The 21,762-nt window shown below is 43.3% G+C and overlaps 1 protein-coding gene across 2 annotated transcripts; it reads right to left on the bottom strand.

Moving 5' to 3' along the window:
* Positions 1-535: 535 nt before the first annotated feature.
* On the bottom strand, positions 536-21,525 carry LOC118374394 (dual specificity mitogen-activated protein kinase kinase 7-like). Of its 2 annotated transcripts, XM_035760795.2 has the most exons (12): positions 21,030-21,524; positions 19,466-19,513; positions 13,785-13,932; positions 13,547-13,613; positions 13,138-13,251; positions 9,004-9,123; positions 8,811-8,918; positions 8,405-8,584; positions 8,100-8,180; positions 6,999-7,141; positions 6,794-6,839; positions 536-6,572 (listed from the first exon to the last, which is right to left on the bottom strand). In XM_035760795.2, exons 1-12 carry the CDS (start codon positions 21,151-21,153, stop codon positions 6,432-6,434), a joined length of 1,320 nt encoding a protein of 439 aa, XP_035616688.1. In that variant the 5' UTR covers positions 21,154-21,524; the 3' UTR covers positions 536-6,431. The 2 variants fall into 2 exon arrangements, with proteins under 2 accessions (XP_035616688.1, XP_035616689.1); XM_035760796.2 differs by lacking the exon at positions 19,466-19,513 and having other exon boundaries at positions 21,030-21,525.
* Between the last annotated feature and the right edge of the window lie 237 nt (positions 21,526-21,762).

The raw sequence follows: 21,762 nt of genomic DNA, 5'->3' as shown, positions 1-21,762 counted from the left end.
ACTGTGGGACCTACCATCCTTTTGAGCCAGACCATTCTAATGACATGTCCTCTGCAGTCTGGCCGTAGACTTCAACTGTTACATTTATTTTTTGATGAGGAAAGCAAATCAAAAAGTTAGCTTTGTAACAAAATACTATAACAACCTTAGTTCAACCTCACTACATAGACATTTTTATAGGATCTCAGTTGTCAAAAGTAGAATAGCGTCAGTGGTATCCATTAGACAGTAAATCAACATTGTTTGGCCTTCGGTTGAATTGTTTTTTCAGTAGCTCGATCTCAAATGTTAAATTCAAAATGTTATACACAATGTAATAGACAAATGATTTAAATTAAACCTAACATTCTAGTTGTTTTCAATTGACACAGATCATGTAATAAGGAATGTTTCATGCTTTGGGAAAAACTAATTTTTGTAATCTATTTGTAGGACTCCTACTGAACATACAACAATATGCTTAAGCTTTATAAAACTAACATTGTTTGAGTCATAAGAGGCAGGCAGGCTTCAGGCAATAAAGACTCATGTAACATCTCAGCAACTTCTTTTATTTATTTGATTTGTCTCCAAAAAAATCCTGAGGTATTCACAATATAATGGCATTTCTGTTTGAAAGAGGAAAAGACAACGAAAAGCAGAGTGAGACAGTAGCTGTGTAGATTGATACAACCGTCAGAACAAACCATTTGAGTTATACATAAACAAAAAGCCATGGAATTGCAATGGAGATTAAAAAAGTACACCATTTTCCACTTTCAAATCGAGCAAGTCATGCAATACTGCATTTTAGAAAGCCTAGGGAACAAGCAAATTATTCTTTACCAACATTTTAAAACGGTTTCCACCTCGATAGAGTGCAGGTTAAATACGAGCCAATCAATCCACTTCGGAATAGAATACTATTAGTCATAGTATGCATAAAACGTTGACTGCTAGTCTGTTTCAGGAGGATAATTCATTACTTGTGTAAAACCAATCCAAGTTTCAAACAATAGGAGCTAACTTAAGTGGTTGTTAGCATAGCACTCTTTAATACCACCCATGTTGTAAATGTTAAGATTTAAACCATAACCTCTGTTTGGCTTGAGCAGGATTTCAAATGAAATGAGTACACACACACACACACACACTAAAGTATACAACCATGAAGACAGACATCCTACAGCTCAGCCAAGCCTGTACTAAAAGAGCATACACTATCTAGACGTTAAACCCACTCCATTATAACAGCAATGTTTCCTGTGGGTTAGTGTGGTTTGATATTTGGCTTTTGTATCAACGGCAACGCCAATGACAGACAGACAATTCTCTTTACCATGTGTGTCTTGTTTGGTTGAAAATATATATATAAAAACAGACATAAATAGTGAACATACATATACATTGTTGAAATCAGTTTCTGCCAGTCGCAGGTCTGTGATTGGTCAAACTGGACGTCTGCAACCCGAAAGAGCTCCCAACGACTCCTCCCCACTCGACTCAAAAGCTGCCCAAGTGCAAACGCCATTCGTGATAATTTCAGCATTAATAAGACGCTCTCTCATTGCCTTCGTCTCCTATTGCACCCCATTCCCGATGTAGTGCACTACTTCAGGTGCACCATTTAAGGAATAGGGTGCCATTTCAAATGTAGTCAAATTAGTTTGACAATACAGCATCAGAGAACCACAAAAACAAAGTGAGATTTCTGGGTAGAAATAAAACAAATTAAATGGCACACAAAAGATTTAAACCGAGAAACAAATCAATCATGATATTTTGATCATGGAAAAAAATAAAACAAATTCAGTTAAGAGGATATCGGAGAACCAAGGTTTCACAGCGACACAGGGTGAAGTGGCTAAACGGAGCAGTGAACGTGATCACTCCGCTCTGCGAGAAAGACACCTTTGACCCCGGCGTTCCAGAACGACACAAAGAAGACTTCAACTACACTGTCACACTCTCAAGGATCATCTGGAAATGTATTTATTCAATTTGGTGTCATCTTTTCCCTGAATATAATAAAAGTTGTAAAAAATCAAATAAACAATGGATGAAAAAGGTAAATAATAAATCAGACTTTTGGTGGACAAAACACTTCCAAGACACAGATCTTGCCCTCCCCTCCATCCATCCTCACTCTCACAGCTAATTGAATGAAAGACACACGGCACATTTAGGAACGGACAACAAAAAAAAAAGTCTGCTGCTAAGATCTATACACGATCATTCTCGCCATGAAACCAACTAAATGACAATACAAGTAAAAATGTATATTGCAAATAGCAGATTGAAAACAAGTCAAGAGAACATAAAAGGCAAAAGTGTGTCTTTTCCTCCTAAGTACACAATTAAAACATTTCGCAAAAAAAATATGTAAAAATTATAAATATAGTTTTGTCCCCCCAAACATAATCTAAAATCAATAGCAGTTACATCAGCAACAATAACATGCAATTGATATACTTACAGCATTGGACTAGCAACTCCCAAACCCCAATTAACCCACCCCAAAAACTACAACCAGACAGCCCCACCCCAACCCCAATACAATCCTTAAATAGTCAGCTCACTCAAACACGTCTCTCGCTTTACTCATTTCCCCTCTGGACTAGCTGAAGGCATGATTTCAACCGTACTAGGGAGAAGATCTCATATTGTCACCAAGTCCAGTTTCATCACCATATGTTTATATACAGGAGGACTCCCTAACGTACAGCAAGCTGACGGATTTGAATGACTGCATAGTGAAAATGATATTTGGTTTTACTTACAGATGGGGCGATGACACACCCTCCCACCCTCAAGGTACAGCGCAGCAGCAGACTATTATGTGCATCCAAAATGGCACCCTAGTCACTACATTGTGCACTACTTTTGACCAGGGTCTTATGAGCCCTGGTGATAAAGTAATGCACTACATAGGGTGTGATTTCAGAGGCACCCTACCAGAGTACATCTAACAGCGCTGGCTTTGCCACTGCCTGCTAAGAACACACAAAGCCACTAAACGGCAGTCAATCAGCATCAGAGGACATACTGTCTATAGCCTACATTTGGTGTGTGTGTGGCGCGCCACCGCTGTCCTTGGCAATGGGTTAGAATTAGTATTCAAACGTTTTTAATCATTATACATTTTACGAACACACACACTAAAACACCCAAGTCATTCGGTTTTGGACGAAACCAACAAAAAAAAGTTCCTGCTGTTTTCAGAAAGGTGAAGAGTGGCACAGTCACCTGTCAGGTGTTTTCAAACCACATACAGACCACGTGTGCGCTTGTAAACAGACATCAGCAAAACGAAAGAGAAAGTTGACAGTGGGAGACTGGGTCTGACACAGCACTGGACAGCCAAGACTGGGAGAATAGGGTGCACTTTGAGTAGAGTGCACTTTCTAGTGATTTTGGACAACCCAAGGGGTAGAGAGCATGTAAACAGTACTAATAGAAGTACATAAAGTCAGTATTTTAAAACTTTGAGCAAGTGGGCCAGGCAGCCTAGATTGTATAATAATGTGTCTGTCACTACCTGATTGCCTATAGAACCAAAATCAAAGAGCCATGGTACAAAGTAGGTCCATGATGATTTGCGTCTGGGCAACAAACAGAACATTGCAGCCTGAAACATAACAAAGAACAAACACTGTTCTCTATTCCACAACAATAAGAGAACCATGTATATTCTACCTGCAACACAGCCAATCTCCTGAACTCTCCCAAGACTTGGTGAAGGTGAGCAGTGGCTTATTACAGTACCAGTTTACACAGTAAATAGGTCTGTCTGGCTGAGTGGGTGTGATTGCTGTGCCCGGGCTTTGTCAGAGTACAAGTCTCTCCCTGTATTCTACACACACACACACAGACATTGCTACCCCTAAAGTGCCCCCTCCCCCTATCCCTCACTAGCTACAAAGAAACTATGAATATATCGTAGTCCTAGTAATCAATTAGAATATCAATAACTCGTTTTCGTTGATGACACCTTTGGTGTGTAACGTCATGGGTTGAGCTTGCAGGAGGCCCACAGACAGACAGACCATTCTAAATCAGGGTGACCCTGGACTACAATGTCCAAGGTCAGGGAGCAAAAGGTCAAGGTTCACAGGTCAGGACGGACAGACGGACACTCTCACTATTAACGACTAGACTTTGCGGTGCTGTAGTGCGATATAATTGTGACTACAACATACTATTACATTGTTAGAGACAGGTGAGGTGTACATCAATTGTGTGGATTAATTTTGTGACGTTAACCTATGCTACTCATCTATGGGTTTAGCTCTCTGTCAGTGTTCCCTCACACCATTCACCATCAGACTTGCTTTTCTGTATTTGGTAACTGTAAAGACATTGCATTACTTCACTTATTTGGTTTAAAAAGATAAGTATTTGTCCTTTGGGGGACAATTAGACAGCAGAGTCTAGATAAAAAAATGTAGCAGCAGTTGTAGCAATGTAATAAATAATTAAATATTTTTTGAAAGATACAATAATGAATAGAACACCAAACAATCAAAACACAAATTCTAATTCACGCCCTAAAAATCATAATTCGTATATATTGGTGAAACACCATTGAAAGCTTTTACAATGTCCAGCTAGCTTCAACATCTGATCCATAGCCTGCCTATGGCTGAATTCAGGGCTCCAAAATCTCTCTCCTCACACCTGTTATCAAACCGCTCAGTCACTCCTCCCTCACTAGCTCGAGACGGCCCTAAACCTTCTGTCGCGTACCCCTCTTGACCTTCTGTCACACTTTCTTATCCTTCTCTTCCTCCATTCCTTTTCACCTCATCCTTCCATCTCAAATACTTTAAAAAAAATATCCAACTCTTTCCTCATCTTGCTTCTCCCTAGCGCTTCTTCTGCACATATTCATAGTCAACGTTTCCGGTTCCCTCTCTCCATTTCTCTGACATACCGTTGATCTCCCTCTCCTATCGTGTCTGTGTCTAGCAGGGACTTGGCTTGGTGTGTGTTGGGGAAGTCTGATCCCAGACCTGTCCGGGGGGTAGTAGTCTTCTCTACCTGGCTTTGGCTCTGGCCCTGCAGGAGGGGAGGCAACAGTCAGGAGGGCCTGTGTGACACTCAACCGACAACTACCACCTTTGGTTTGACAAAACTGTGCAGCCTCTGAAAGATGGAACAGCAGAAAGAATGAAAGAAAGGAGGCTGAGTGGCATTGAGAAAGAGCGGAGAGGGAGGATTGAAATGCTCCACAGCCAAAAATATGTTATTGTATTATTTGTATAGGGTCTCTTGCCTATTTCTTAACAAAAATAACTCACGCCTCCCCTCCAAACTGTTTTCTTTTGTAACACTTCTATTCAACAAAAAGCAACCTGGCAGTACAGTTTCCCTGACTGAGTTTCATCACAGCAGCTGGGGTAAATTAAGTAAACCAAGTCTGATAAAAGGCAGACTTTTGTCCTCCCCTCATCCTTTTCTCCTCCTCTGTATCCCTCCACCTGTTATCTAGTTCCACTCTAAATAAATAAATACAAAACACCTTTTCTACAGAGCTACGCATAACCCTACTTTTTTTGGTCTTTTTTTGCAGTTTTTCCCAATTCAAAGCTGCTAGAACATTTACTTGTTTATATTCTCTCTAAGCATTTGAATCAAAGTTAATGTTTCTGTCATCTACAGTATTTTCAAACCTATGGTTAAAAACCAGACTGCATCCAGACTGAAACAAATACAGCGGGTCTAGTTGGTCTGTTAGAGCTACAGTGGGACAGCTATATGCCATCCATAAGTGAGCTTACACTCGTGTCTTAGTACACACACACTCATACACAACCTGTTGAAGAGTAAGTATAGAAATAAAACACCCGGCTGAATATTGCACAGAACCTTCCACTTCTGAGCCTAACCATCACTGCGGATGAAACTGGGCCTCTGGGCTTGCCGTAGGGACTTTTACATCTTCTTAACACTACATGATGTATCAGAAATTAGCTCCAGTGTGTATCGACTACTCTGTTGTCAGACCCCGTAGCTTTGACTAGGGCCTGAGCTGGAGCTGAACAAGATTATACAGGAGGGTGAGATATGACTAGTGAGTGAGTAGTATTTCTGTATGTGTTTAACCACGTAAATGCATTTACAGTATCACTACTGTACGTCATTATCTAATGGATGGAAAAGTGAGCATGCATTAGAGTAACCTACAGTATGTGCCAAGGTGTTCACGATAATAATGTACTTGTGCTGATATGACTTCTGATGACGCCGAACTACAGTGTGAAGCTCTACTCTCCCGCGTGTCTGTCTGTCCTGATCCAGACTCAATCAGTCAATCAACCAGACTCAATCAATCAATTCACAGAGCCAGTCTGTCTGTCTAGGGTTTAAGGCCTACTCCGTGTCTCCGTCCCTCTCTGGGGTCTCCCGGCTGTAGGCTCCATTGGCTCCGGGGCAGGGCCAGTGGCCGGGGGCTACCTGCTGAAGAGCGAGTGGAGCTGGTGCTGGCTGTAACATTGGCTGCTGCGCGGCGACTCAGTGCGCTCCATCACCGCCTGGAACCAGCCCGCCACGTCCACCACCAGCACCTCATAGCGCCGAATGAAACTGTGCTCCTGGGGGAGACAGAGGGATAACAATGAGAAGGAAGGGCAGCAGAGAGGAGAGTTAGAACACTGCGTCCACTCGCTTTCTCTAATGTACAGATTTGTTTTCTTCTACTAAACATTTAATTCAGACGACATTCTTCCCTTTGTCTCTTTCTTGTAATCCCTAATCATGATTTAGAGTGGTGGTGGTTAATCAGTGTGTGAATAGCTGGAGAGGAGCGACTTACGAGCAGCTTGTGGTATTTTGGCCTTTTTCTGTGATCCTTTGTGAGGCTGTGGAAAGAGGCAGTCAGTGATGTAAAAATGAACAGACAAAAAGCACTTGATATTACTTAGCAACTGTACTGTCAGTAGAGACTGGTTTTGAGAGCAGTAAGACTGCATAAATATATAATAAACTCTCAATGAGTCACACAGTGTGTTTTGTCTCACCAGTCTTTGACGAAGGACTGGAAGTCGAGGGAGAAGTCCATGCTGAGGGGGAGAGAGGGAGGGTCTTCCTGCAGCACTTTGGTCAGGACCTCAAAGTCAGTCTTGCAGTTCTTATAGGGGAACTGTCCTGTGGCCAGCTCCACCTGCAGGCCGAGGTGACACATTACAGCGTTAAGGCCAGTTTATACTTGGTCTAACGACATGTCTGTAGACAATTAGAATGCGACAAGTGTCGCTGGTCAAAACAACATTTAATTTATACTCCAGTGGAATGTCTGTAGACTGTCGCGGTCACTGTCAGTTTTCTTGTTGCGACTGTCGCTATGTCTGTTGTTGTGGTTACCAGACTGCCACAGCAACCAGACCAAATCCTTCTGCAAGTTGATGTATGAGTCCTAACATTCTCAGATACAACGAACAACTTATTTCGTCACACTGTGGCAGGAAGTTATTTTCTATAAGTATATCATTACCTTGTAAATAATGGTGATGAGTTTATTTTCTAATAATAAATCATAAAAAGTGGCTGAAGTTAAGACGTTGTCAGCTATATACTCTGGTCATTATTTGAACTGGCAAACAAACCAAAATATTATTTAGAAAATTGCTTTTAGTTGCCTGGCTTGCTAGGTTGACATTTACTGAATTCACTTTTAAACAGATCGGTTTACTGGAGTTAAAATAGAGAAAGTATGCTATTTGGAGCACCGGATTGCTGACGTGTTTATACTTTTCCACAATGACAAGTTTGATGTTGGACGACAATAGAATGTTCATGATGTAACTACGTAAATTGGACACCATACGTAAACCTAGACACCATTTCATGCTCCCTTGAAGATGTGAAAAGCCGGATGGGTGTAAACAACATGGTGGAAAGTCCACCAAGCCTACCAAAAGGCTTGATGGAGCAATTATCATATCGCTTACACCCATTATGATCCTTTCAGATGGATGACGGGACATTGAGAAGTGTCAAAGCGTAGAAGGTATGTAAGGCTCTCAACTTTTGGCCAGGGCCACATACGAAGGCACAGGACTGACCGAAAGAAGTGCACTACATAGGGAATAGGGTGTGATGCAGTAGTGGGGGTGTTTTACCAGAGAGATGCCCAGGCTCCAGACGTCTGCTCGGATGTCATAGTCCGGCTTGCTGGGATCTGGGGGGTCTATTCTCTCAGGCTGGGGACACACAGAAACAGGCTTGGGTCAGGGGGAAACTGCATTTCTTGTACCAATACACAGGGAAATTAAAAACATTTACAGAGGACAGCAGAACAAGGCATTTGTATGTGCAACCCAGGTGGAAAAATAGTGGCGCTTTAAAATGGCAGCAGTCACTTCGGTAGGTTAAACGTGGTAGAATGTAATGGTAGTGTGTGTGTGTGTCCACCAAGGTGACTCACAGCCATGTAGGCAGCACAGCCAGCGCTGCGGGTCTTGGCCTTGGAGTCGACGAGTCGTCCGCTGATGCCAAAGTCACACAGCTTGATCTGGCCCTTGTTGTCCAACAGAATGTTAGAGGGCTTCACGTCCCGGTGGATCACACCGTGCTTCTCCTTCAGGTACAGCAGAGCCGACACTATCTGTAGACAAAAAGGGTAACACACTACTTCATTGAAGAGAAGGTGAACAAACTTTACGAGATGGGGTCAATTCCATTTGAACTAAATTCAGGAGATAAACTGAACTTAAAGAATCCTAATTGAAAATGAAGGCCAATTTCTTATTCAGAATTTGAGTTTCAGCTCAAAGCCTGAAAAGAGGGTATGACAGAGCAAGAGATAATAGATGAGAGATGGAGAAACTCACTGCCACAGTCATCTTTCCCAGGATGCGTTCAGGGATGGGCCCCTGGATCCTCTTCTTGAGTTTCTCAGCACACGTCCCCATCAGCTCCATTGCGATGAACACATCCGTCTGAGGACCAATCACAGTCAGTCACAGAACATTGGCATTTTAAACAGAACAGTGAAACACTAAATGATCTGTGCGTGTGACTCACGTTGGTAACTATGGCACCGTAGCACTGGATGATGTAAGGGCAGTCGTGGCTCTTCAGCACAACATCCAGATCCATCAGAATCCTCTTGTTCTCGTCCTTATTTCCTGTCCGGCGCATTTGCTGGTGACACACACAATAAATCAGTCATCAATATTGAACGTTGATATTCTAGTTGAGGGAGAACTTCAAGCAACTGGATGGCATCAATAATTTACAACGCCGCCCGCCCCGCACACCTGTCTAGCACAACCATTACCCAATCACATACTGCCAGTTTCCCGGACACAGATTAGGACTAATCCTACACTAAAAAGGAGATTTAAAAGGGGATTATCCACTATAAGTGCTTCATGGTCCAATCTGTCTCTGGGTAACCATAGTAACCTACCTCACTCCAGAATATCAGCTGTTTCCAGCATCTTACCTCCACAGCCCCATCCAAACCAAACCTATTCCCACAATCCCCTCATCCAAATAGTCACCAGATGGTGAAAAGTGAAAGATGGAGGTAGGTAGGCGTGTTTATTTTTTTATGTTTAGAATTTTACCCCTTTTTCTTCCCAATTTCATGGTATCCAATTGTTTTAGTAGTTACTATCTTGTCTCATCGCTACAACTCCCGTACAGGCTCGGGAGAGACGAAGGTTGAAAGTCACGCGTCCTCCGATACACAAACCAACCAAGCCGCACTGCTTCTTAACACAGCGCCATCCAACCCGGAAGCCAGCCGCACCAATGTGTCGGAGGATACACCGTGCACCTGGCAACCTTGGTTAGCTGAGACAAAGATTTCCCTACCGGCCAAACCCTCCCTAACCCGGACGACACTAGGCCAATTGTGCGTCGGCCCACGGACCTCCTGGTCGCGACCGGTTACGACAGAGCCTGGGCGCGAACCCAGAGTCTCTGGTGGCACAGCAGTACAGCGCCCTTAACCACTGCGCCACTCGGGAGGCCTTGTATTTTAACAGAACATACTGATTATAATGTTTATACCAGCCAGTTAAGGCTGAAAAAAACAATAGCATTCTACATATTAAATAGCATGGCTATAATAGATCATTTACAGGCTCTAGTGTCTGCCATTATCCCTGTAGGCCATGTTGTTTGTGCTTGTAACCATGACTGTGTATACCAAGAATAAGCATTGTAAGCAACTCCCCATAGACTAGTAGTGACTGACTTCCTAACAGTTAAACAGTTAAGATAAATGTGGGGGTTAATTGTAGCAGTGACGATACAGTATAATTACTATCATTGTGTGAGGATAAACAATGGAAGGCAAAGCCCAGAGAGAAACCGATAGAAAAAAGAAGAGCGATACTGAACGGACAAACAGCCCAGGGCTGCCTCCAACAGTTATATCTTCTGGTCAAATCAGCTGCTATGGAATTATGTGTTCTGCCACAGTAGGAAAAACCAATGCTATGGCCTTAACCCAAATAGCGGCAATAGAACATCCACACATCACTTGCATAACAGAATGGGCCTAACGTTTCGAGCTGCTGCCCTCCGGAAGGCGATTAATGGCCCCACTGTTCATCAAGAATAGGAGCAAGGTTAGTTTCATGCCACTAGGCTGTTGAACAGTGTGACATACGACAGCTGCAGACCCAATACAGAGTCAGCCAGAATGCTGCAGAGACTTTGAATATGTGAAAATGTGTACCAACTTTCCAGTTTTCTGTTTTCTGCATGTAATGTGTTGTGCTGTGTTTGTATGCGGACACCACTAAATTAATTTCCATCTAAATGGACAATAAAGTATAGTGTATCGTAAGTGTCAAACTGCAACAAGATAATGCATTCAGGACAACAGAAACAGAGCGGAGGCCGGAAGGACAGACTTTATCCTCAAGACATGAGGTGCTAATAATGAAAATGATAAGAACTGAAAGGACTGCTTGTTTAAAATGCAATCCAGTACTATTATACACTGCTCAAAAAAATAAAGGGAACACTAAAATAACACATCCTAGATCTGAATGAAATATTCTTATTAAATACTTTTCTTTACATAGTTGAATGTGCTGACAACATCACAAAAATGATCAATGGAAATCAAATTTATCAACCCATGGAGGTCTGGATTTGGAGTCACACTCAAAATTAAAGTCGAAAACCACACTACAGGCTGATCCAACTTTGATGTAATGTCCTTAAAACAAGTCAAAATGAGGCTCAGTAGTGTGTGTGGCCTCCACGTGCCTGTATGACCTCCCTACAACGTCTGGGCATGCTCCTGATGAGGTGGCGGATGGTCTCCCGAGGGATCTCCTCCCAGACCTGGACTAAAGCATCCGCCAACTCCTGGACAGTCTGATGCAACGTGGCGTTGGTGGATGGAGCGAGACATGATGTCCCAGATGTGCTCAATTGGATTCATGTCTGGGGAACGGGCGGGCCAGTCCATAGCATCAATAACTTCCTCTTGCAGGAACTGCTGACACACTCCAGCCACATGAGGTCTAGCATTGTCTTGCATTAGGAGGAATCCGGGACCAACCGCACCAGCATATGGTCTCACAAGGAGTCTGAGGATCTCATCTCGGTACCTAATGGCAGTCAGGCTACCTCTGGCGAGCACATGGAGGGCTGTGCTTCTTGCCACAGCTCGCATTGGTGTCATCCTGGATGAGCTGCACTACCTGAGCCACTTGTGTGGGTTGTAGACTCAGTCTCATGCTACCACTAGAGTGAAAGCACCGCCAGCATTCAAAAGTGACCAAAACATCAGCCAGGAAGCATAGGAACTGAGAAGTGGTCTGTGGTCACCACCTGCAGAACCACTCCTTTATTGGGGGTGTCTTGCTAATTGCCTATAATTTCCACCTGTTAGGGCTAGGTAGAATTACTGCCCCCTTTGGAGGAATTGCGTGCCCATTGTAAACAGAAAAATAAATCTGTCCAAAATTGCTAATATATGCATATAATAATTATTATTGAATAGAAAACTCTAAAGCTTCTAAAACCGTTCAAATTATGTATGTATGTAAAGCAGAACTCAGGGCAGCCATTCTCCCAAACTCTCTCGTCATCAGGAAAGTTGGCCCAACTTTGACGTCATCGCCCCCACCCTTCCCAACCAGCTACGGATCTGGGAACAGTTTCTCTCTCTTCAGCGCGATGTCTCCTTTCAATGGGGCGTTTCATTGTGAAAATCGCGAGCTCCCTCACCCTTTGGCGGGCTAAAACCTTCGGGTCACGCGAAAATACATGCACTCTCATGCGCACGTCGCATCTGGAGATCCCTTTCTTCCAAGATTCACTACACAATGTCAGTTTTTCTGTTCGAGTTGAGAATTGTTTTGCACATTTAGAACATCCTAAAGCTTGATTCTGCACTTAGATTGACCAGTTTAGTCAACATATAATATGTATTTTGAAGTTGATGCGCATCCCCTAGAATTTTGGCTGCATTTCAGCCGGAATTTGTCGCGTTTGATAACCCAAAGACACAGACTTGAAAGCCAAACGCTGTTTTTGGTAAGTATGACTCCTTCCACGACTTCTGATCGAAGACCATCAAAGGTAAGGGAATATTTATGTGGTAATTTTGTGTTTCTGTTGACTCATATTTCTCCTACATAGTGGAGAAATATTGCTATTATCTGAGACGGCGCTCAGACTATTGACTAGTGAACGAATTCTGTAACGTTAAAATTAAATGTAACACAGCGGTTGCATTAAGAAGAAGTGTATCTTTCTAACTATATGTAGAACATGTATATTTAGTCAAAGTTTATGATGTGTATTGCTTGTTATCTGGTGGAGCTATCATAATTTCTCCGGACATTTGAGTAGCATTTTTTGAACATGGCGTCATTGTAAACAGAGATTTATGGATATAAATTGCATATGTTTTCGCCGTAAAACATTTTAGAAATCTGACTTGCTGGCTAGATGAACAAGGTGTTTATCTTTCATTTGAGCTATTGGACTTGTTAATGTGTGGAGGTTAAATATTTATAAGAATATTTCTGCATTCTGTGCGCCATCTTTTGAGTTGAGCGTGGGGGGCGTGGTACCCCTTGGGGAACCTGTACCATCAACAGGTTAAGTGTTCCCTTGATTTTTTTGAGCAGTGTATATTGTCTTAATGCCAAGAAGCTGTAGTTGGAGGACAAGGCTTACTTTGACGGCGATGACGTGGCCCGTCTTCTTGAAGCGCACTTTGAACACCTGACCGCACGTGCCGCTGCCGATCTCCCCCTCGCTGATCAGGTCACTGACCTCGGCTGGGTACCGCTGAGGAGGGAAACAGGTGACGAGTCACAACATGTCAATGACAAAAAAAAAAATGGCATATGGCGTATGTAGTAGAGGCATATGTAGCGGATTTTTTGGTCTTCCAATAATCAGCATCGGTATTGAAAAATCACAAATCGGTCGACCTCTAATACGTAGCATGATGTACTACAGTACCCATAATGCTGTGTGTATGATATACAGTTATAATGGTGTCCCCTTGTCAAAACAGCACATTATTTTAATGAGTAGAGAGAAATACAAAAAATAAATTTAGGCAATGATAGTCCCTTACCTGGCCGTCAATCTTCAGGTAGCCTGTCTGCTTCATGATCTCCTGCAGCTTCTGGTCTATCTCCGCACTAAGGGGACACGGCACAGACACACAAAGGTTAGGTGCGTCATTTGACGCATGCATGTATATGGAAGTGTTTTTTTGTATTATTTTTTTACTTTCGGTATCCCTTTCCACAACATGAATGCTCAGTGTGCATCTGCTTCATGCACGTGTGTGTATGCTCCGTTTGTCTTACTTTTCCAGGCTCTTCACCAGGCCGTACTGTGGCGTGGGCAGGTTGAGCATGTGTCGCGGGCGGCTAGGGTAGGAATGGTGCTGGGGTGAGCTCTCAGAGGACGAGGAGCGACTCCCCCCTCCGTCGTTAGCCAGGGGCAGCTGAAGAGCTGGGGGGAAGCAGGAGAGGAGGATCATTTAGAAGGGAAGGTAAAAGAATAAGACTGGGGCTGTGCTTTATTATAGCCTGGGGCCAGTCTGTTTTAGACCGTTTCTGCTTTAGGAAACTTGTCGTTGTCAGAAACAGAATGGCACTCAGACTAGTGTTACTGTAATCCATTCCACTCTTCCCTCATCTCTCTTCTTAATGATCATTGAGCTTACAGCATTGAAGAGGTCAGCGTTGTAGTGGAATCTATCTTGCTCTTTGACCAAACAGTGACACAGAGAGAGACCTAAGGATATGTAGCCACATAGTATTGGAGCGCTGGGATTTTTCTAACTCCCTGTTACTGATGGGCTATTAAAAAAAAAAAAAAAGACAGTTACAGGTCTACAGTGCATTCAGAAAAGTATTCATACCCCTTGACTTTTTCCACATTGTGTTACAGCCTTATTCTAAAATTGATTAAATAAACAATTTTCCTTAATTTACACACAATACCCCATAATGACAAAGCAAAAACAGGTTTAGACATTTTTACAAATGTATTCCAAAAAAAACAGAACTTATACTTATTTACATAAGTATTAGGATCCTTTGCTATGAGAGTCGAAATTGAGCTCAGGTGCACCCCTTTCCATTGATCATCCATGAGATGTTTCCACAACTTGATTAGAGTCCACCTGTGGTAATTTCAATTGATTGGACATGATTTGGAAAGGCACAAACCTGTCTATATAAAAAAAGGTCCCACAGCAGACAGTATATGTCAGAGCAAAAACCAAGCCATGAGGTCGAAGGACTTTATCGTAGAGCTCTGAGACATTGTGTCGAGGCACAGATCTGGGGAAGGGTACCAAAAAATGTCTGCATTATTGAAGGTCCCCAAATACACATTGGCATCCATCATTCTTAAATGGAGGAAGTTTGGAACCACCAAGACTCTTCCTAGAGCTGGCCGCCCGGCCAAACTTAGCAATCGGACCTTGGTCAGGGAGGTGACCAAGAACCCGATGGTCACTGACAGAGCTCCAGAGTTCCTCTGTGGAGATGGGAGAACCTTCCAGAAAGACAACCATCTCTGCAGCACTCCACCTATCATACCTTTATGGTAGTGGCCAGACGTAAGCCAATCCTCAGTAAAAAGGCACATGACAGCCCGCTTGAAGTTTGCCAAAAGGCACCTAAAGGACTCTGACCATGAGAAACAAGATTCTCTGGTCTGATGAAATAGAGATTGGACTCTTTGGCCTAAATGCCAAGCGTCACATCTGGAGGAAACCTGGCACAATCCATACGGTGAAGCATGGTGGTGGCAGCATCATTCTGTGATGTTTTTCAGAGGCAGGCACTGGGAGATTAGTCAGGATCGAGGGAAAGATGAACAGAGCAAAGCGCAGAGAGATCCTTAACTTCTTATGGCTGCAGGGGCACTATTGAGTAGCTTGGATGAAAGCTGCCCAGAGGTGCCCAGAGTAAACAGCCTGCTCCTCAGTCTCAGTTGCTAATATATGCATATTATTAGTAGTATTGGATAGAAAACACTGAGGTTCCTAAAACTGTTTGAATGATGTCTGAGTATAACAGAACTCATATGGCAGGCAAAAACCTGTGAAGAAATCCAAACAGAAAGTGAGAAATCTGAGGTTGGTGGATTTTCAAACCAGGCCCAATTGAATTCACATTGGGATAGGAATGAAGTTGCACTTCCTAGGGCTTCCATTAGATGTCAACCGTCTTTAGAAACTTGAATGAGGATTCTACTGTGTTATGGGACTGAATAAGAGCTGAGTGAGAGCTACCTTACTGGCAGAGAGCCATTTCCTGGTCACGCGCATTCCACGTGATATCGACTTGCGTTCCATTCCTCCAGACACAAAGGAATTCTCCGGTTGGAACTTTATTGAAGATTTATGATAAACATCCTAATGATTGATTCTATACTTAGTTTTAAATGTGTCTTCGACCTGTAATAACTTTTTGACCGAAGAAAGCGTTTGGATATGTATACCAAACGCGCTAACAAAAGTAGCTAATTGGACATAACGGACATTATTGAACAAATCAAGCATTTATTGTGGACATGGGATTCCTGGGAGTGCATTCTGATGAAGATCAAAAGGTAAAGGAATATTTTTCTGTTGACTCCAACATAGCGGCTAATTGTATTATTTCTGAGCGCTGTCTCAGATTATTGCATGGTATGCTTTTTCAGTCAAATTTTTGAAATCTGACAGAGGTTGCATTAAGGAGAGCAAAGTCATTACATTACATTTACATTTAAGTCATTTAGCAGACGCTCTTATCCAGAGCGACTTACAAATTGGTGCATTCACCTTATGACATCCAGTGGAACAGCCACTTTACAATAGTGCATCTAAATCTTTTAAGGGGGGTGAGTGAGAAGGATTACTTTATCCTATCCTAGGTATTCCTTAAAGAGGTGGAGTTTCAGGTGTCTCCGGAAGGTGGTGATTGACTCCGCTGTCCTGGCGTCGTGAGGGAGTTTGTTCCACCATTGGGGGCCAGAGCAGCGAACAGTTTTGACTGGGCTGAGCGGGAACTGTACTTCCTCAGTGGTAGGGAGGCGAGCAGGCCAGAGGTGGATGAACGCAGTGCCCTTGTTTGGGTGTAGGGCCTGATCAGAGCCTGGAGGTACTGAGGTGCCGTTCCCCTCACAGCTCCGTAGGCAAGCACCATGGTCTTGTAGCGGATGCGAGCTTCAACTGGAAGCCAGTGGAGAGAGCGGAGGAGCGGGGTGACGTGAGAGAACTTGGGAAGGTTGAACACCAGACGGGCTGCGGCGTTCTGGATGAGTTGTAGGGTTTAATGGCACAGGCAGGGAGCCCAGCCAACAGCGAGTTGCAGTAATCCAGACGGGAGATGACAAGTGCCTGGATTAGGACCTGCGCCGCTTCCTGTGTGAGGCAGGGTCGTACTCTGCGGATGTTGTAGAGCATGAACCTACAGGAACGGGCCACCGCCTTGATGTTAGTTGAGAACGACAAGGTGTTGTCCAGGATCACGCCAAGGTTCTTAGCGCTCTGGGAGGAGGACACAATGGAGTTGTCAACCGTGATGGCGAGATCATGGAACGGGCAGTCCTTCCCCGGGAGGAAGAGCAGCTCCGTCTTGCCGAGGTTCAGCTTGAGGTGGTGATCCGTCATCCACACTGATATGTCTGCCAGACATGCAGAGATGTGATTCGCCACCTGGTCATCAGAAGGGGGAAAGTCCTGAGTAAACGGTCTGAATACTTACATCAAATGTGATATCAGCTCATTTTTTTTTATTGCAAAAAAATCTAAAAACAGTTCTTGCTTTGTCATTATGGGGTATTGTGTAGATTGATGAAGAAAAACAAATGTCATACATTTTAGAATAAGGCTAACGTAACAAATTGTGGGAAAAGTGAAGGAGTCTGAATACTTTCTGAAAGCACAGTATAGGTTGGCTTATAAAATTAATTCTCATTCTACTTCAAGGTCTCATCCATTGCCTCTCAGTTTGTACACATTTAGTGTGCATCCCAAATGCCCCCCCTAGTGCACTATAAACCAGAGCCCTATGAGAGCCCTATGGGTCCTGGTCAAAAGTAGTGCACTGTAAGGGGAAATGGTGTGAATGAAAGCAGTCCATGCTCAATTTCACCTTGACGGACAGACAGAGCAGGCCAGTGTAAGTAGAACGATATCAGTTCAGTCTACAGAGGTCGGCTGTGAATGTCTATAGACCACAATACAAAACACTTCGACAAGACATTCCTAAAGTATTAGCAACAGCAAGACAACCCTTAGCCTGTATATTAGCAAAGCATAGGTAAACAACTTCAATTGAACTTGAAGGCTTGTTCAATCAATCCATTTTTACTTCCTAATTTGACACAAAGGCAAAAAGTGTTCTTGTTCAAGGAGACAACACTTCAAAGGGATATAGACAGGGTGAGCACTGAGCAGTGGAGACCAGCTACGAGAGTAGTGTTAGCTTTGACCCGCCATGCAACCACACAAACAGAACATGTGTTCAGACTGCTGCTCTGTCAGTATCTAGCTAGCAGAACCAAATGGAGTGGACCCTCTGCTGCAGAACATTGTAGCGCTCTCAGACCTCAGAGACCACTGAAGAGGACATTGAGAGGGCTACAAAATCCCCACCAACCCTCAGTTCAGACGTTCAATGTATTTTCTTCAGATGAAATCAATTCATATGTTTTATACACTGTGTGAAGAGCGCACCATTCCTAATCTGTGAATGGGGCCATTTGGCAAAGGGCACCCTTTGGAGCCTTTGGTTTGTTTGAAGTTTTCAAAGCAACGAGGTAGTGTTGAGCAGTTCTTTAAAACGCCTTTTCAAGAGAAAAATTAACCGCCAGGCAGTAGCTTTTATCCTTGGTTCAATCACCTGCAGCCAGGACCTGCTCACTGGAGAGAATCGGTTAGTGGGGGGGTAGTAGTAGACTCAGGGCAATTATTGGTTTGGCAAAGACCAGACAGTCCTCCACATACTAGATCCAGACAGACATGCACATCAGCCACTTAGGCACCTCTGGCAATTGACAGTGCCACTGCAAGAGGGATGCCAGGAGACCAGGAGAGAATGCTTAGTTAGCACACAAAGAACACTATCTGACCCTGAGAAAGAGAGCATGGAAGAAACAGACCGACAAACGCACAACAAGACAGACAGAAATGGACTTGTCAGACAGCCTGAACTGCAGAGCAAAGAGAATGCCAGCTTGGACACAGACATAGGCCCAGCCTGGATGGAAGACATGACAAATAGACTGAAGGACAAGTCTTCCGACATGAAGAGGAAGAGGTGGTCAGATTTTGGCCACAGCAGCACTCCTGCAGACCAACCGGTGGTGGGATGCTGGATTAGACTAATAAAAATCGTGCAGGAAGCCACATGCACCATGTCTCTGCATCCAGCAAAACAGGGGTTAATAATATCCTCATACACACGCAGACCCAGGCATACACACTCACTGCACTGCCACTGGCACTCACACATGGAGAAGAAGGGATGGAGGGAGAATGAGATTAGAGTGGAGGTGAGAGTGATGACCAATTGGGGATACAGTGCAAATGGCCACTTGAAAAGAAAAAAAATGGGTCAGAATAGTTTTAGAATATTTTAGGTGTGCTGTACACAATTTAAGGCTAAATACCAATTTTACACAACAATAGCCTTAGCATATTACACATATTTTGTGAGAGGAGAATACATTGTCTGTGTGTTGTGTACTGCAATTCATTTAGGTCTAAATTCAAAACTAAGGACAATGTATAAGCGCTGGTAAGGTATCATTCAGGCCAGTCATTCAGGTTTGGTGAAACCATCTGAAGAATATATGAAGTTACTAGCCTCTGTACGTTCTGTTCTGAGCTACTGAGGGTGAAATGTTCCCTTGCTAATGAATAGGAGGGGTGACATGGAGATGGGGAGAGAAAGGAGAGTGATAAAGAATGGATTGTGAGAAAGAGAGAGAAGGATGGAGGGTGCAGTGGCAGAGAGAGAGAGCAATGATTGAATGATACCTGCACGCTGGGAAGGAGCTGGAGCAGGACTGAGCTGGATCACGATGACTGGACAGAGGAGAGAAAATACACACGTGCACATTACTGCACTGTTCAGTGCCAGGTACTCACTCACACATACCCTGTCTATCACCCACAGAGACTCACCAATAAACTACCACACACATACCAATGAACTACAACCCCATACTAACACGCACACACAAAACAAAATGAAGGAAGGCTCAATCAATCAAGAGCACCTCAGATACACCAGTTGATATTCTGTGTGTGCGAAAATAAAAACCACTAGCACCTCAAATGCTGAGCTCGTCAAAAATAAGAGGGAGGCATTACCACACCATCTTTGCTTTCCTGTGCCTTTAGCTTTCCAATGAGGCTGGTTGTAAAGCTAACACCACTGGATCATTCACGTTGTCCGATTTGTTGGGGAAAATAAGTGAGAAGAAAAAAATCAAATACCTTGATTGAAAAGTATAGCAATTGACCTAAGGACACCACCACCACTATCAGCATAGGGTTGAGTACCCATATCACCACATTACACTAAATGTGGCTGGCATTGAATTCACCCATAAGTATTGGGCAGGAGCCTGTTTGAAATGTTTGACCTTCATATCGGCTGTAAACTGATCCTAAATCAGGGCTGTTGGGATAAACTCCACATGGTGCATTTTGGTGGCTTGGCTGGAAAAGTCTCTAACTAGCCAGTTATATTATGCCAGATGTGTTCGTCTACATTATGACCAAAACATTATCTGCCAAAGATTAACAAGACTGCCGAAATATCAATCATGCCCAAAATATGAGAACAGCATTCATGCGAAACAAATCACGGGCTTATCAGACATATAGAATTGGTTTAGAAAATGGAAACACCAAAAAGATAACAGCCGTTTAGTGTTGTATTTACTAACAGCACAATATTCGTGCAATTTGTGACGTGACAAGAGCCACTTTCAGGGGTAGCTTGCTAGCTATCTTGAACGTTATAGCTGGCAAGTTTGTTCACGCAACAAACTGGCAAGCTGCGTTAAGCTAACGTTCACTTTTCGAGCTAACTGGCTACTTGACTCGGTCAAAATCATACTGGAAGTTTCGCTAGAAATGTATATACACACAAGCCATGTCTGCTTAATGAACCATATTAGACCAGATATACATGTCAAATACTGAAAGAAAGCTAATTGTTCCGTGCCGAGAAATTAACAACAAATTGTCTGACAGATGGATGATAAGGCCTGCTAGAGCTAGCCAGCAGTTGATAGGACCGAAACAAAACACAGTTCGGGATTTTAATTGAGTTGTTTCTGTTACAACGTTGCACTGATATCAAATGCTGGCTTACATAGTTTCAAAAAGTTGTTGATATGTTATATACATGCACACACATGACATCTCTGGGCAGGGCAACGTCCCGAGCTGGGGTATTTGTTTATCCATTTAGCCTGTTAGCATGTTAACTAACAGCAGCAGCATATCCCTATCACACCCTCTCTCTGCCTCTCCTTTCGCGTATTTTCCCTGTCCTCTCTCGGTTACCGACTCCCCCACGGATACTCACTTGGCCTCGGACGTGAACGTTGTGGACTCATGTCGATATTAAGGTCAATTCTTCTACGAGCTTCTTTATTTTCTTGCTTTAGTTTCTCCTCGATTCTGGAGAGTCTCTGTTCCAGGGACGACATCTTGAAATTTTGAACACTATCAAAGATTATCTATATTTGAGTAGATAACCGAGTGACCACTTTAACGATGGAAATATATGCCCTCGGTGATTGAAGGCAGGCGCGATCAGGTGGGACCATTCTAGCCAACGAGAGGGCATATACGAATGTTAACATGCACAACTAAGTCGTTTAACTCAGTTGCCAGAATGCCACGTTAATTATCTTATATCAATAAATGTGTAATAGCCTAAACATTACGAAACTTCTATTCGATCAAATAAACCTAACGTAATTCAACTTCCGACACTCTCATATACCTCCGTACAGAAAAAGGGCTAATCTCACTCGGACAGATTTTGGGCGGAGTAAAACCTCTCTGGCACCATCGAGTGTAACCAGCTAGCTCTATAGACTCCCTCTCTTGTGGATTATACAGGCAGGGACGGCTGATGTCCCAATGCCCTCCCTGTTTGAAACATTCTCAGGTCAGACATTTCCATAGGAAATTGGCTTGCTTGTATGTTTGAAAGTGGATGTTGATGTTTGCATCTATTTTTTTTGTTTCATACATTAATTCGAGAGGACATGAGTTGATACTTTCAGGATATTCTTCATGAGTTTACATGG

Source organism: Oncorhynchus keta, chromosome 10 (assembly GCF_023373465.1).
Source record: "Oncorhynchus keta strain PuntledgeMale-10-30-2019 chromosome 10, Oket_V2, whole genome shotgun sequence".
NCBI classification, from domain to species: domain Eukaryota; kingdom Metazoa; phylum Chordata; class Actinopteri; order Salmoniformes; family Salmonidae; genus Oncorhynchus; species Oncorhynchus keta.
The sequence above is the reverse complement of the archived record's forward strand: the minus strand, read 5'-3'. Positions and strand labels throughout refer to the sequence as shown.

Coding starts and splice junctions, on each gene's coding strand:
- LOC118374394 (XM_035760795.2), bottom strand. CDS start 21,153: ATGTCGTCCCTGGAACAGAGACTCTCCAGAATCGAGGAGAAACTAAAG. Junction 13,614..13,784: donor CTGGTGAAGAGCCTGGAAAA/GTAAGACAAACG, acceptor GTGTCCCCTTAG/TGCGGAGATAGACCAGAAGC. Junction 6,573..6,793: donor CAAAATACCACAAGCTGCTC/GTAAGTCGCTCC, acceptor TGTCTCCCCCAG/GAGCACAGTTTCATTCGGCG.